The sequence below is a fragment of the Lissotriton helveticus genome, chromosome 3_2 (genome assembly GCF_964261635.1).
Source record: "Lissotriton helveticus chromosome 3_2, aLisHel1.1, whole genome shotgun sequence".
Lineage (NCBI taxonomy): Eukaryota > Metazoa > Chordata > Amphibia > Caudata > Salamandridae > Lissotriton > Lissotriton helveticus.
The window spans coordinates 18445175-18461506 of NC_136062.1; the positions used below are offsets into that span (position 1 = coordinate 18445175).

Sequence of the window (16332 nt, forward strand, 5' to 3'; positions counted from 1 at the left end):
TCAAGGTTACCACGGATTTCTTCCGTCACTGTCAACAGAGCAGATTCGGTGCTGTGGCGAGACCTGAAACAGTTTTGTGAGGAATCTAGTATATCATTTCTCTCAATAAACTCCGGTAGAATGGCATTTACATGAGCTTCTACTGTCTTAGCAAGAAAGGGCAGCTGAGATATAGGACGATAGTTACCCAACTCGGATGGATCCAGGGACAGTTTCTTCAGAAGAGGTATGACTTTGGCGTGCTTCCAAGTAACTGGTACGTATGCAGTGGTTAGGGATAGTTTAACCAAATCCCTGCTCACTGGCGCAATAAGAGTATGAAACTGACGAAAGTGGGCAGGCTTCAAAGGGTCGGCACGAGAGCCTGATTTAATTTTCAGGCAGAGGGACTGAAAATCAGAGAGGGACAGTAAAGGAAAAGAAAAGAGAACACTGACCCCAGTGGATCCAGTGTCCCATGCCCTTCCATGAGATCTGTGGTGCCAGTGGACGGAGGGAGACTCTCATATATCTTTTCTACATTGTTCAAAAAATATCGGGCCAGGTCATTACACTGAAGATTTGAGGTGATAGGAGAGTCCACCTTCAACCCAGAACTCTTCATGACCTTAAGCAGGGTAAGGATAGTTTTAGAGGGGTTGTTGCTCGCCAACATTTTTGCTGCTATAAACTCTGCTGTGGATCTCCGGACCGATTTATGATAAAGCTTTATGGATGCCCTATATTTATTTTTTGCTTCCGCAACATAGGTGTGCCTCCAGGCGCGCTCCAGTTGTTTGCAGTGTTTTTTAGCTTTAATCAGCAAGTCATTGAACCAAGGATTAAATTGCCCTCTTTTTTTACACTCAATTTGGCAGGGATGCAGCTGTCTAAGGCTAGCGTCAGCCACTTTTGGAATTGCAAATTTGCATCCTCAATGTCTGATGGTAACTGGGGCTTAAGGCTTAACAGTACATCCAAGAAATAATTAGTATCTAGCTTGTGCCAGGGACTTTTAAGACTGGTACTGGACAATTCAGAACCGGTCTTCCTTGCCACTGCAGGGAGAAAGAGATGATAAAATGGTCTGTCCAGGCCATGGGGATAGATGACACAACCTTAATGGAACCCAAGTTGGAAAATATAGGGTCCAACAAGTGACCTGCAGCAAGTGTGCCACCCCCATGCCTCCACACTCCACTTTTGGACACTCCCCAACACTAACTTCTAGTCATGCTTGCTGAACAGCAGCCACACTGGTGTACAACATGGCAAAAACACATTGCCAAAGCCAATAACTCTTGTATAGGAGAGGCCTCTTGGCTTTACCAATGCTTGTTCCTGCCTTACGTCTCATGATTCTGCAAGCAGCAGCGTTGACTGTACTTTTAGTCACAGCTTCTAGATCTCGTATTGACCACAGTTGTTTTGGGCGATACTCGCTTTGAACGAGTTTCTTTCTGCTGCTCTGGGCTCTGGATCCCTCCATTTCTTTGGCAACGCGGCCGCCGGCTCCACCATGGACCTGGTCAGCGGTTCCTGGTGCTAGTGTCCCACAGTGAAACAGTTGAACCGGTGTCCCTGCTCTTGTCCAACCCTACCTATCAGATGGATAACAGAGTCTCCGAAGGACCGTGCATATCATTTCTGCAACTATGTCGACTGCCCCGGGGACAAATTCTGATTTGGAAAGCAATCCTGTCCCTAAGAATCACAGAGAAACCTGCTGTACGATAAGGACAATTTATATAAAAATGCGAGTGTTATTTCCGGGACACAGTTGCTGGTGTATTTTTCACTTCCTTGTCTTCATGCACATTAACTTATCGGTAGGGTCAAGTTGAGTGTAAACACATCAAAGGGTAGAACACCCACCCTAAGCACTCCCTGACAAAGGAGGCAATTGTCACACTTTATCAGTGCACACTGAATCACATCTTTAGTAAAGATTAACATCATGTAACAAAGTTCTGTTTTAGATCACGTAGGAAACCTATCAGCCATTTTGAAACACAGTGAAGGTTAAACCGAGGGTTGGGCATTCTTTAACTGTGTGGCAAGGACACAGACAATGGATTTACAAAGAAAATCTGATCTAGGCACCCTTAGCTGTTATCAATTTAAGCTTGGACTTCTTTACTTCATTGCTTTCTCGTGCTATTTTACTAATTTAAGAATAATTAGTCACAATCCCACACAATTCCAATGCAGCACCATTCTAAAACAGTCGCCCAAGTGGGCTGTTTATGCAAACATAATATACATTACCGTAAAACATACCTTCGTTTAATGAACAGCTGGAGGCTAATGGTGCCAGGGGAGTATTCACTGATGTGTGTTTCATTCTGCAAAACATCTAATCCCACCCGCCCTCACTGCATATGATTACTAGGTAGTGCCGAATTAATGCAGGAGTTGGGCACTCGCTTTTTGTGACCGAGACCTATTTTTCATCACCAAACTTTGAAGCAGAGTAAGGGGAAGGCAGAAAGCGAGCATGAAGGAGGAAGAGAAACCTAAGAAATTATAGAGAAGGGGAGAAACCAGTGGTGAAAAAGAACTTGCAAAAGTGAGATACACAAACAGAATGTCTAGGTTTAATGAAGAAAGAGGCATGACACTTAGGGTCACTGAAGAAGTTGTGTTCTGTTCTGTTTCTCACAAGAGAGAATAGCAGCTACCTGTCTCGCCGTCGGCCAGTGCCTGAGAGGTCACTGAGTTTTCCTTCTTGCAACTCCTTGGGCCTGATTCCCAACTGTACTTGGTAGCACGTTTTGTAGTACTGAAAAATGCACTACAAACATACTTCGAAATGTAAGTTTTACCTATACTTTTCTGTGTGGAGATTTCTGCACCGACTGCAGAGTCTCTGCACGTGTAAGTATATGTTTTAGTATTAAATGTGGGAGGGACACAAGGGAGTGAACGGGAGAAGGGGCAGATTTACTCCTAAGGGGTGGGATTATGGAGGAGTAAGAGGGGCATAGGGAAGGTCACTGAGGGGTTTTGGGAGGGACGTCACCCACCCACACAAGTAAGCAAGTTGCTTTACTCTGGGTGTAGATATGTAGCTTATTTTTGTATTGAGTTCACACAGAAAGTAGTAAACTTACTCCTTACCTTTGTGAATCAGGCCCAGACTAGCCTGGTCTGAGACAGGTCAGAAAACGTCTGTCGCATCTATGCAGTACAATCTTTGCAGCAGTTTATGTGCAGATTCGTCAGATGGGGTCATAGAGATTTGTAATAGATAATCATTACTATGGCCTAGCAACTGAGCCATTACCACAGCGCTGCAATCACTGAGTTGCTGTTACTGATACACATAAGATTGGCTACATTTTAATGCTGAGACGTATGGAGCCTTGTGTACAAATGTATTCTGCAGTCACAAAGTCTGCGAGTCACAAAAACAGAGGTCATGAGTGCATCATAACATTAAAGCACTTTTATGAATCAGATTATTAGGGTTTATGTGAAATTTTACGACTCACAAATTAGAGGGAACATGAAAGAAGTTTTCATCTTCTGTTTGATGTTTGCAATTGAATGTAATATGGGTTGCAGGCACCGTTGAGGTTGCAAACCATTAATAAGTTAATGGCCCTGGGTTGGGGAAGGTGAAGTTGTCCCCAGGTCCTTTGCAGGCATATATACCTGCATTTGCTTCCAATAACAATGAGTCGCAATTACGACGATCCTATTTAATATTGATTAGGTAGGTTGTTTTGTGGGCCCCTGCGAATGTACAATTTGCAATGCAGCATGATAGGTCACATCCAAATCCACATGCACTATCCCAATCTGCAAACCACGCATCAGGCCAGCCCATTAGCTCTGCTGTTGTGGCTCATGCACCTATGTATTTCTTAAAATCACTTTGTGGTTTTATAACTTTATGTTTATACTGTGATCTATAGGAACTATGTTTAGTGTGTGTTTAGGGTATGATACTGACATCTTTCTATGTAAAAGAATTACTGGTCTACATTTTCTTCCTTGCTTTGAACATCAACTAAATTCCTATGCCTGTGCTTATTATTGACATTGTTTATGAAGGTATGGATGCAATGCATTAACAAGGAGACCCCGTGTACTGAACGTTCATCCACTGCAGGGCACGGAGCGAGCCTAGCTGAACGGTGACTTCACCATATGAAGACTTCACCATGTGCTCTGTGTTTTCGGATCATCGTTTGTGAATGGTTATTAACTGTTATTGTTTTCTTTGTCTGGTTCTCTCTTAGTTGAGTCGAGGATTTACAGGATGGGTGCAAACTTTCCAGAGCACCCAAGCAGCAGCCGCATCCCAGAGTCCTTGTGCTGCTGATGACAAGGTCACAGACCCTGTCCCAGAGGACTCACCCGTGTGCTCATATAATGAATGGGACCCATTAGAGGAAGTCATTGTGGGAAGAGCTGAAAATGCCTGTGTGCCTCCTTTCTCAGTGGAAGTTAAGGTAACAATCTGAACCAATTGATGTAAATAAGGTCTGCCTTTATCAGTGAGTTGTTTATCATTCAGCAGATATGTAAGTGTATGAAGTCTAGTTAGGGCCTCATGTCGAGATGAACAGTGACTGTACCTCTGTTAGAAAACGTCACATCCCCTAAACTCTGCTTTCCTCCTCAATGTTAAAAGGTGGGGAGAAGTCATGTGGTCCTTAGCCTTCCTGATGGTGGAGCCACGCCAGCTCCTTCTTTGCAAGTGCCATCAGGCAGTCAGCATGCTGCCTGCCGGAAATAGCGTCAGCCAAGATGCCCGGCGAGAGCTGGCTGGTATGTCAGCAAATATGGCGATATCCCTGAAGGCAGCATTTGTCATGTCATCTCAAATATTGATCGAGTGGGTCTTCAATTAAGCGACATACATAACTATAGAAGTAGGATAGGGGTGGGCAGAAAACTCAGCTCTGCCAGCGTAGCGGATAAAGCCAGCTCCCCCTGCTCCCCGGCCCCTGCTTCTGAAAGCAGCCTCCCCAGGCCCCAGTGGACACCTGTCCCTAGCGCCCGGACCCTTGGCTGGCTTCCAGGATGGGGGGCTCCAGCACCCCGGGGCCTGCCGAACGGAGCGCGATGTCCGAGCCCGGTTCCAGCTTCTGAACCCTAGCCAGGCCGGGAAGAGCCTCCCCGGGCCCCGGTGGACCCCCGTCACCAGCGCCCTGACCCTCGGCTGGCTTCTAGGACGGTGGGCACCCGCATCCTGGGACCCTGGGACGCAGCACAAGCCCCGGGCCCAGTCCCAGCTTCGGAACCCTAGCCAGGCCGGGAAGACCCTCCCCGTGCCCCGGCGGACCCCCATCACCAGCGCCCAGACCCTCGGCTGGCTTCCAGGACGGGGGGCTCCCGCAGCTTGGGACCCCGGGATGCAGCATGAATCCCGGGCCTGGTACCAGCTTCAAAACCCTAGCCAGGCCTTGGAGACCCTCCCCAGGCCCCTCTGGACCCCCGGTCACAAACACCTGTACCCTCGGCTGGAACCAAGGAGGGTTAAGCCCCGCCACGTCCTCGCCCCGATTGACTGCCCAGGGAGCCCATTTTTCTTGACTATTACATGGGGGCTTACAGAACTTTGGGGAGGGACAAAAGTTGGAGTTAGCCCGGCCACCAGCCCGCAGGGCCACCTGGTCACCCAGCCCGCAGGGCCATCTGGTCGTGCAGCCATGCGACCAGAAGGCCCGGGACGGCCCAGCGCCCAGATGGCCTGGGGGGTGCCATACCCAGTAGCCCTTGCAGACCAACAAGGGTGGCTGGGCGCACCGAGGCAGCTGCTTAGGAGGTTCCTTCCCCTGGGTGGTTACTGCTCGCCTCCCTGCCCAACCTGTCTGGGAGCAGCGGGAAGGGGAGGCCCAGGCCATCTGGTCACCCTGCCAACCCGCAAGGGATGGTGGTGGCCCCCATCCCCACACCCTGGTGGGGCCGGGATGGGAGGGGAGGACCCAACTGGGGCTCACGGGAGGTGGAGGCGGCCTCCCGTGAGCCCCCGTTACCTCTTCCGCGTCCCTCCCGCCGGCCCGGCGGCAGAGGGACCCACCCCTGGGTATGGTGGAAGAGGGCATCCGTGGGTACCCACGCATGGAGAGACAAAAGCTTGGCTCAGAGGATGACTTTCAATAGATCGCAGCGAGGTAGCTGCTCTGCTACTTACGAAACCCTGACCCAGAATCAGGTCATCTACGAATGATTTAGCACCGGGTGCTCCACGAACATGCGGTGCACTAAGGACAATGGAGGCAGCCCCTTTCCGTCCATGCTCCGGTCCCCAAAGGAGCGGCTCTACGCACGGCCCCACGAGAGAGGCCGGCTATCCATGGCCAACCGAGACTCCCGGCACTGCGGTATTGTTACGGTTTAGGGGGGATTCTGACTCAGAGGCTTTCAGTCATAATTCCACAGATGGTAGCTTCACCCCATTGGCTCCTCAGCCAAGCACATGCACCAAATTTCTGAATCTGCGGTTCCTCTCATACTGAGCAGGATTACTATTGCAACAACACATTATCAGTAGGGTAAAACTAAGCTGTCTCACGACGGTCTAAATCCAGCTCACATTCCCTATTAGTGGGTGAACAATCCAACACTTGGTGAATTCTGCTTCACAATGATAGGAAGAGCCACCATCGAAGGATCAAAAAGCGACATCGCTATGAACGCTTGGCCCACACAAGCCAGTTATCCCTGTGGTAGCTTTTCGGACACTTTCTGCTTGAAACCCAAAAAGTCAGAAGGATCGTGAGATCACGCTTTCACAGTCTGTATTCATACTGAAAATCGAGATCAAGTGAGCTTTTGCCCTTCTGCTCTGCGGGAGGTTTGTGTCCTCCCTGAGCTCGCCTTAGGACACCTACATTATAGTTTGACAGGTGTACCGCCCCAGTCAAACTCCCCACCTGCCACGGAGCAGGTCGCACCCGGCGGGCGCCGGGCGCTTGAAGCCAGAAGCGAGAGCTCCACAGGGCTCACCCCCTAAGTGAAAAAACAGTAAGAGTAGTGGTATTTCACCGATGGCCAGAGGGCCTCCCACTTATCCTACACCTCTCATGACTTTTCACAGTGCCAGACTAGAGTGGGAATCTCGTTCATCCATTAATGTCCATCACTAATTAGATGACAAGGCATTTGGCTATTTCTGTACCACCTCGCGGTGGCTCATTCTGGGTTATTATGCTGCCCATCAGCGTCAATTCGGTTTTGCTTCCAACAATACAACATTCTTGGAGTACAGCCACACCAAACGCTGTCCTCACTGGAACTGGGATCACGTATAGGCCAGAGATAGTACACCCTGCAGTACTATTCCAACAATTTAAAACTGTCTACGAACAGTCCTGAGAAATTAAAATATGATTAGCAGGACATCAATAATCAATGTGTGATAATTATGTGTATGAGATTATTTGAGACCTATTCATCATTCAAGACATTTAATAAGTATGATGTACACAACTATATCTAAATTGTTATAAGCACACATTTATAAAAATACACATCTACAAATTGCACATCTAACTAGAAAATGCACATCTATAAAATTCAAAAAATTCACATTTATAAAATTCACATCTATACTAAATCTTGTGTCAACTATAAACCTATATGTTAAAACAAAATGCTTCATAAGTGTGACATGTGTGCTGCAAGAAAGTGTAGATCTCAGTATAAGCTTGATACTCAATTTTCCATGAATACTAGGCACATTTTAAGAGTGTCGATTAAAGTAGTCAGGCAAACATTTTTCTTGAATGGGAATTACATTTGTAGACCTAAATCAGCCAGAACAACATCATTACATTGAGGCCAAATACCAACGATAAAGCCATGAAATTTTACAGTGTTGCATTTTGTGAGATCTTTATTTGCTGTGACAGATCCTGATGGTATTTCACTTTACTCTCAAATGCTAATTCAAGGGAATTCTGTGAGTTTTCATAACGAATTGAAACATCAATCACTACAGCTGTACCATTTTTAGTAAACACTACATCTGGTTTTCGTAGTTCACCTTGGTTATACTTAACATGAGTTTCCCTATATGCCATCCAACCACACCTTTTTGCTCTATCAATGAGCAATTCCAGAATTTTTTTATGTCTTTTTTTCCTAATGTCCTTGATTTTAGGACATGCGCCTGAAATATGAGCAATTGTTTCGCAAACATCATTACAATACCTACATGTAGCAAATGTACGATTTCTTCCCCTAGTGATGGATTCTCTAGTAGATAAAACATTTGCTCTTAACATCAGCACAGCTATGTTAATAGTTACTCCCGCCCGTTTACCCGTGCTTCATTGAATTTCTTCACTTTGACATTCAGAGCACTGGGAAGAAATCACATTGCGTCAACACCCGCCTCGGGCCTTCGCGATGCTTTGTTTTAATTAAATAGTCAGATTCCCCTGGTCCGCACCAGTTCTAAGTCAGCTGCTAGGTGCCAGCCGAGGCAGAACGCCGGCCCCGTGGCCCGGGGAGAGGCGACCACCGCAGCTGGGGCGATCAACAAGAAGGGCCCGGCTCGCTTCCAGAATTGCCAACACACCGGCGGGAGGCCCCTCGTCCAGCCACAGCACGCGCCCAGCCACGCTCCGCGCCCCTGCCCGACCGACCCAGCCCTTAGAGCCAATCCTTATCCTGAAGTTACGGATCTGACTTGCCGGCTTCCCTTACCTAAATTGTTCCAACATGCCAGAGGCTGTTCACCTTGGAGACCTGCGGCGGAAATTGGTATGGCCGGGCGTGAGATTTACACCATCTCCCCCAGATTTTCAAGGATCAGCAGGAGCTCACCGGACGCCGCCGGAACCATAACGCTTTCCAAGGCTCGGGCCCCTCTCTCAGGGCGAACCCATTCCAGGGCGCCGTGCCCTTCACAAAGAAAAGAGATCTCTCCCCGGGGCTCCCACCGGCTTCTCCAGGATCGTTTGTGTTACCGCACTGGATGCCACGAGGGCGCCCGCCTCCCCAACTCCGGGTTCCGGGATCTAAACCAGACTGCCTTTCGATCGGCCGAGGGCAACAAGGCCATCGCCCGCCCCTTTCGAACGGCGCTCGCCCTACTCTTAGGACCGGCTGACCCATGTTCAACTGCTGTTCACATGGAACCCTTCTCCACTTCGGCCTTCAAAGTTCTCTTTTGAATATTTGCTACTACCACCAAGATCTGCACCTGCGGTGGCTCCACCCGGGCCCTCGCCCCGGGCTTCCGTGCTCACTTCAGCGGCCCTCCTGCTCATCGCGGCATAGCCCTCGCAGTTCTGAGAGATGGCGACGGCCGGGTATGGGCCCGACGCTCCAGCGCAATGCATTTTCAGGGCTAGTTGATTCAGCTGGTGAGTTGTTATACACTCCTTAGCGGATTACGACTTCCATGGCCACTGTTCTGCTGTCTATATCAACCAACACCTTTTCTGGGGTATAATGAGCGTCGGCATCAGGCGCCGTAACCTGGCGTTCGGTTCATCCAGCAGAGCCAGTTCTGCTTACCAAAAGTGGCCCACAAGGCACTCGCATTCCATGCCCGGCTCCACGCCAGCGAGCTGGGCTTCTCACCCATTTAAAGTTTGAGAATAGGTTGAGATCATTTTGGCCCCAAGACCTCTAATCATTCGCATTACCGGATAAAACTGGGGGCTCCGAGAGCCAGCTATCCTGAGGGAAACATCGGACGGAACCAGCTACTACTTCGCCTCTATACCCAGGTCGGACACTATGGACATCCACCAGAGTTTCCTCTGGCTTCGCCCTGCCCATGCATAGTTCACCATCTTTCGGGTCCTATCATGCAAGCTCATACTCCACCTCCCCGACAGAGCGGGCGAGATGGGCTGGTCCTGCGCCCTCCGCTGGAAGCGCAGCGGGATCCCACCTCAGCTGGCTCTCACCTTCATTGCGCCACAGGGTTTCGCTTGGCCCTCTGACACGCGCAGGTGTTAGACTCCTTGGTCCGTGTTTCAAGATGGGTCAGGTGAGTAACCGACATCGCGCAGACCCCTGGCACCCGGCATGGGCCTCCCCACCCAGCGGCACGACACGGTTGGGGCGCACTGAGAACAGTTTGCCCCAGTTGACAGTTGCGATGGGAGCCGGGGGCCCATCCCCCTTCAACCACTACGGCGCCCCCGAGCGGTTGCCGGAGATGGGTGCCCGGAGGAGGGCGCGTAGGCAGTTGAATCTCCCTCGGCACCGCGGACACGGCAAAGCTGCTGCCAGGGTGGCTGTAACACCCTCTGCCGGAGCGGAGGGCCACCTGCCACCCCAAAGCCTTCCCAGCCGACCCGGAACCGGTCGCGGCGCACCACCACAGAGGAAATGCGCCCTGTGGGGGCCGGGTAGGGCCCGGGTGCCGGTCCCGTGGAGGGGATCCGGAACTCCTGCAGTGTTGAATCCTCTGGGCGGACTGCACAGACCCCACCCATTAACCTCTCGATGGATTCACGCCCTCTTGAACTCTCTCTGCAAAGTTATTTTCAACTTTCCCATACGGTTCTTGTTAGCTATCGGTCTCGGGCACGTATTTAGCCTTAGATGGAGTTTACCACCCGCTTTGGGCTGCATTTCCAAGCAAGCCGACTAGAAGAAGACCCGATCCAGGCGCACCGGGGCCGCTACCGGCCTAACACCGTCCGCGGGGTGAGCCTTGATCAGAAGGACTTGAGCCCCCTGAGCGACGCGGGGAGTCGGTCTTCTGTATGCCACATTTCCTGTGCCCGCCGCCGGCCGGCGATTCGGCGCTAGGCTCTTCCCTCTTCACTCGCCGTTACAGGGGGAATCCTGGTTAGTTTCTTTTCCTCAGCTTAGTATTATGCTTAAATTCAGCACTCTGTAATATAAGAAAGGAGAATATAAAGTTAATAGTAGAAATAGAACAGCTTGGATGTAAATACACATAATACAGTGAAGAAGAAACAAAAGGAGAATAACATAGAAGAGAGAAAGATCTACTCGAGAAAGTACGTGAAAAGGCATAGATAGAAAGTATTTAGCAAATAGTTAAGGAAGAAAACTAGTTAATAGAAGTCTCTTGTTATTCTTTAATAGGTATTACTGAGTTGAGAAAAGATAAAATGAAAAAGATTTAATTAAGAATAACCAGGAGAGAAGCACAGCGCTTGGAACTAAGGGTAGGTGAAAGAGATGTTCAAAGGATAGATTTAAGGACAGATAGAAAGGAATAACAGTCAATAATTCTTGTGTTCATGTTTAGATTCTCTCATAAGAAAAGTCTGCTGGTCTGACGACGAAGACAGAGGACAAGAGAGAGCCAGGTTCCAGGACCAGTCTCTTCATAGTTTATTATTTTATCCACTCCCCCTTCCCCCGTGGGGGTGACTTGGAGTCGAGATAAATACTGGATGTCTGGGGCATCCTTGAGGGGGAGTTGGGAATAAGCATCTCTGTTCCTGTGCAAGCTTGGGTAAGAAAACTCATTGGGTTCTGACAAAGAGGCAGAGGCTGGGACAGGCGTTAGCTTACCTCACGATTCAGAAAAGGGGGTGGTGATGAACAGAGTGCCTGAATTAAGCAGACCACTCTTACCCAGTCCAAAGATCAGGGCTTGATCCATCACCGTTTTTTAGCTCACTGCACCATCCCAGCTCAGAACTTGGCTATATGCAAATTAGTCTGTTCCTGTCCCAGTGCATGATGGGAACAGGGCAAACCAAACTACCAAGCCAATTCTTGTACTGGGAAGGAAACAAGCTACCGGGGACCGGTTTCTGCCATTTCAGGCGTCGTCGGCCCGGCTTGCTCGAATCCTGATGGTGCAATGAGCAAGGGACTCACATCTGAGTATACCCTTCCACGCTTATGGTGGACAAAATGATTCAGAAAAGGGGGTGGTGATGAACAGAGTGCCTGAATTAAGCAGACCACTCTTACCCAGTCCAAAGATCAGGGCTTGATCCATCACCGTTTTTTAGCTCACTGCACCATCCCAGCTCAGAACTTGGCTATATGCAAATTAGTCTGTTCCTGTCCCAGTGCATGATGGGAACAGGGCAAACCAAACTACCAAGCCAATTCTTGTACTGGGAAGGAAACAAGCTACCGGGGACCGGTTTCTGCCATTTCAGGCGTCGTCGGCGCGGCTTGCTTGAATCCTGATGGTGCAATGAGCAAGGGACTCACATCTGAGTATACCCTTCCACGCTTATGGTGGACAAAATGATTCAGAAAAGGGGGTGGTGATGAACAGAGTGCCTGAATTAAGCAGACCATTCTTACCCAGTCCAAAGATCAGGGCTTGATCCATCACCGTTTTTTAGCTCACTGCACCATCCCAGCTCAGAACTTGGCTATATGCAAATTAGTCTGTTCCTGTCCCAGTGCATGATGGGAACAGGGCAAACCAAACTACCAAGCCAATTCTTGTACTGGGAAGGAAACAAGCTACCGGGGACCGGTTTCTGCCATTTCAGGCGTCGTCGGCCCGGCTTGCTTGAATCCTGATGGTGCAATGAGCAAGGGACTCACATCTGAGTATACCCTTCCACGCTTATGGTGGACAAAATGATTCAGAAAAGGGGGTGGTGATGAACAGAGTGCCTGAATTAAGCAGACCACTCTTACCCAGTCCAAAGATCAGGGCTTGATCCATCACCGTTTTTTAGCTCACTGCACCATCCCAGCTCAGAACTTGGCTATATGCAAATTAGTCTGTTCCTGTCCCAGTGCATGATGGGAACAGGGCAAACCAAACTACCAAGCCAATTCTTGTACTGGGAAGGAAACAAGCTACCGGGGACCGGTTTCTGCCATTTCAGGCGTCGTCGGCCCGGCTTGCTTGAATCCTGATGGTGCAATGAGCAAGGGACTCACATCTGAGTATACCCTTCCACGCTTATGGTGGACAAAATGATTCAGAAAAGGGGGTGGTGATGAACAGAGTGCCTGAATTAAGCAGACCACTCTTACCCAGTCCAAAGATCAGGGCTTGATCCATCACCGTTTTTTAGCTCACTGCACCATCCCAGCTCAGAACTTGGCTATATGCAAATTAGTCTGTTCCTGTCCCAGTGCATGATGGGAACAGGGCAAACCAAACTACCAAGCCAATTCTTGTACTGGGAAGGAAACAAGCTACCGGGGACCGGTTTCTGCCATTTCAGGCGTCGTCGGCCCGGCTTGCTTGAATCCTGATGGTGCAATGAGCAAGGGACTCACATCTGAGTATACCCTTCCACGCTTATGGTGGACAAAATGATTCAGAAAAGGGGGTGGTGATGAACAGAGTGCCTGAATTAAGCAGACCACTCTTACCCAGTCCAAAGATCAGGGCTTGATCCATCACCGTTTTTTAGCTCACTGCACCATCCCAGCTCAGAACTTGGCTATATGCAAATTAGTCTGTTCCTGTCCCAGTGCATGATGGGAACAGGGCAAACCAAACTACCAAGCCAATTCTTGTACTGGGAAGGAAACAAGCTACCGGGGACCGGTTTCTGCCATTTCAGGCGTCGTCGGCCCGGCTTGCTTGAATCCTGATGGTGCAATGAGCAAGGGACTCACATCTGAGTATACCCTTCCACGCTTATGGTGGACAAAATGATTCAGAAAAGGGGGTGGTGATGAACAGAGTGCCTGAATTAAGCAGACCACTCTTACCCAGTCCAAAGATCAGGGCTTGATCCATCACCGTTTTTTAGCTCACTGCACCATCCCAGCTCAGAACTTGGCTATATGCAAATTAGTCTGTTCCTGTCCCAGTGCATGATGGGAACAGGGCAAACCAAACTACCAAGCCAATTCTTGTACTGGGAAGTAAACAAGCTACCGGGGACCGGTTTCTGCCATTTCAGGCGTCGTCGGCCCGGCTTGCTTGAATCCTGATGGTGCAATGAGCAAGGGACTCACATCTGAGTATACCCTTCCACGCTTATGGTGGACAAAATGATTCAGAAAAGGGGGTGGTGATGAACAGAGTGCCTGAATTAAGCAGACCACTCTTACCCAGTCCAAAGATCAGGGCTTGATCCATCACCGTTTTTTAGCTCACTGCACCATCCCAGCTCAGAACTTGGCTATATGCAAATTAGTCTGTTCCTGTCCCAGTGCATGATGGGAACAGGGCAAACCAAAACTACCAAGCCAATTCTTGTACTGGGAAGGAAACAAGCTACCGGGGACCGGTTTCTGCCATTTCAGGCATCGTCGGCCCGGCTTGCTTGAATCCTGATGGTGCAATGAGCAAGGGACTCACATCTGAGTATACCCTTCCACGCTTATGGTGGACAAAATGATTCAGAAAAGGGGGTGGTGATGAACAGAGTGCCTGAATTAAGCAGACCACTCTTACCCAGTCCAAAGATCAGGGCTTGATCCATCACCGTTTTTTAGCTCACTGCACCATCCCAGCTCAGAACTTGGCTATATGCAAATTAGTCTGTTCCTGTCCCAGTGCATGATGGGAACAGGGCAAACCAAACTACCAAGCCAATTCTTGTACTGGGAAGGAAACAAGCTACCGGGGACCGGTTTCTGCCATTTCAGGCGTCGTCGGCCCGGCTTGCTTGAATCCTGATGGTGCAATGAGCAAGGGACTCACATCTGAGTATACCCTTCCACGCTTATGGTGGACAAAATGATTCAGAAAAGGGGGTGGTGATGAACAGAGTGCCTGAATTAAGCAGACCACTCTTACCCAGTCCAAAGATCAGGGCTTGATCCATCACCGTTTTTTAGCTCACTGCACCATCCCAGCTCAGAACTTGGCTATATGCAAATTAGTCTGTTCCTGGCAGAACTGAAATGGCAGAAACCGGTCCCCGGAAGCTTGTCTCCTTTCTGGTGAAGAATTAGCTTGGTAGTTTGGTCTGCCCTGTTCCCATGATGCACTGGGCCAGGGACAGACTAATTTGCATATAGCCAGGTTCTGAGCTGGGATGGGGCAGTGAGCTAAATAACGGTGATGGATCAAGCCCTGATCTTTGGACTGGGTAAGAGTGGTCTGCTTAATTCAGACACTCTGTTCATCACCACCCCCTTTTTTGAATCATTTTGTCCACCATAAGCGTGGAAGGGTATACTCAGACATGAGTCCCTTGCTCACTGCTCCATCAGGATTCAAGCAAGCCGGGCCGACGACGCCTGAAATGGCAGAAACCGGTCCCCGGAAGCTTGTCTCCTTTCTGGTGAAGAATTGGCTTGGTAGTTTGGTCTGCCCTGTTCCCATGATGCACTGGGCCAGGGACAGACTCATTTGCATATAGCCAGGTTCTGAGCTGGGATGGGGCAGTGAGCTAAATAACGGTGATGGATCAAGCCCTGATCTTTGGACTGGGTAAGAGTGGTCTGCTTAATTCAGACACTCTGTTCATCACCACCCCCTTTTCCGAATCATTTTGTCCACCATAAGCGTGGAAGGGTATACTCAGACATGAGTCCCTTGCTCACTGCTCCATCAGGATTCAAGCAAGCCGGGCCGACGACGCCTGAAATGGCAGAAACCGGTCCCCGGAAGCTTGTCTCCTTTCTGGTGAAGAATTGGCTTGGTAGTTTGGTCTGCCCTGTTCCCATGATGCACTGGGCCAGGGACAGACTAATTTGCATATAGCCAGGTTCTGAGCTGGGATGGGGCAGTGAGCTAAATAACGGTGATGGATCAAGCCCTGATCTTTGGACTGGGTAAGAGTGGTCTGCTTAATTCAGACACTCTGTTCATCACCACCCCCTTTTCTGAATCATTTTGTCCACCATAAGCGTGGAAGGGTATACTCAGACATGAGTCCCTAGCTCACTGCTCCATCAGGATTCAAGCAAGCTGGGCCAACGACGCCTGAAATGGCAGAAACCGGTCCCCGGAAGCTTGTTTCCTTTCTGGTGAAGAATTGGCTTGGTAGTTTGGTCTGCCCGGTTCCCATGATGCACTGGGCCAGGGACAGACTAATTTGCATATAGCCAGGTTCTGAGCTGGGATGGGGCAGTGAGCTAAATAACGGTGATGGATCAAGCCCTGATCTTTGGACTGGGTAAGAGTGGTCTGCTTAATTCAGACACTCTGTTCATCACCACCCCCTTTTCTGAATCATTTTGTCCACCATAAGCGTGGAAGGGTATACTCAGACATGAGTCCCTTGCTCACTGCTCCATCAGGATTCAAGCAAGCCAGGCCGACGACGCCTGAAATGGCAGAAACCGGTCCCCGGAAGCTTGTCTCCTTTCTGGTGAAGAATTGGCTTGGTAGTTTGGTCTGCCCTGTTCCCATGATGCACTGGGCCAGGGACAGACTAATTTGCATATAGCCAGGTTCTGAGCTGGGATGGGGCAGTGAGCTAAATAACGGTGATGGATCAAGCCCTGATCTTTGGACTGGGTAAGAGTGGTCTGCTTATTTCAGACACTCTGTTCATCACC

General features: G+C 49.5%; 1 protein-coding gene and 1 pseudogene across 2 annotated transcripts in view; one reads left to right on the plus strand and one right to left on the minus strand.

Annotated features, from left to right (window-relative positions):
- Nucleotides 1–16332, plus strand: part of LOC144826195 (glycine amidinotransferase, mitochondrial-like) — a 220606-nt gene that overhangs the window by 110098 nt on the left and 94176 nt on the right. The window contains exon 2 of one of the 2 annotated variants that reach the window (XM_078684584.1): nt 4227–4439. In XM_078684584.1, coding sequence (XP_078540710.1) covers nt 4227–4439 — 213 coding nt within the window. Of the gene's footprint in view, nt 1–4225; nt 4440–16332 lie in introns of both variants that reach the window. The other variant, XM_078684585.1, reaches the window with a different exon arrangement.
- On the minus strand, nt 6063–10821 carry LOC144826750 (28S ribosomal RNA; annotated as a pseudogene).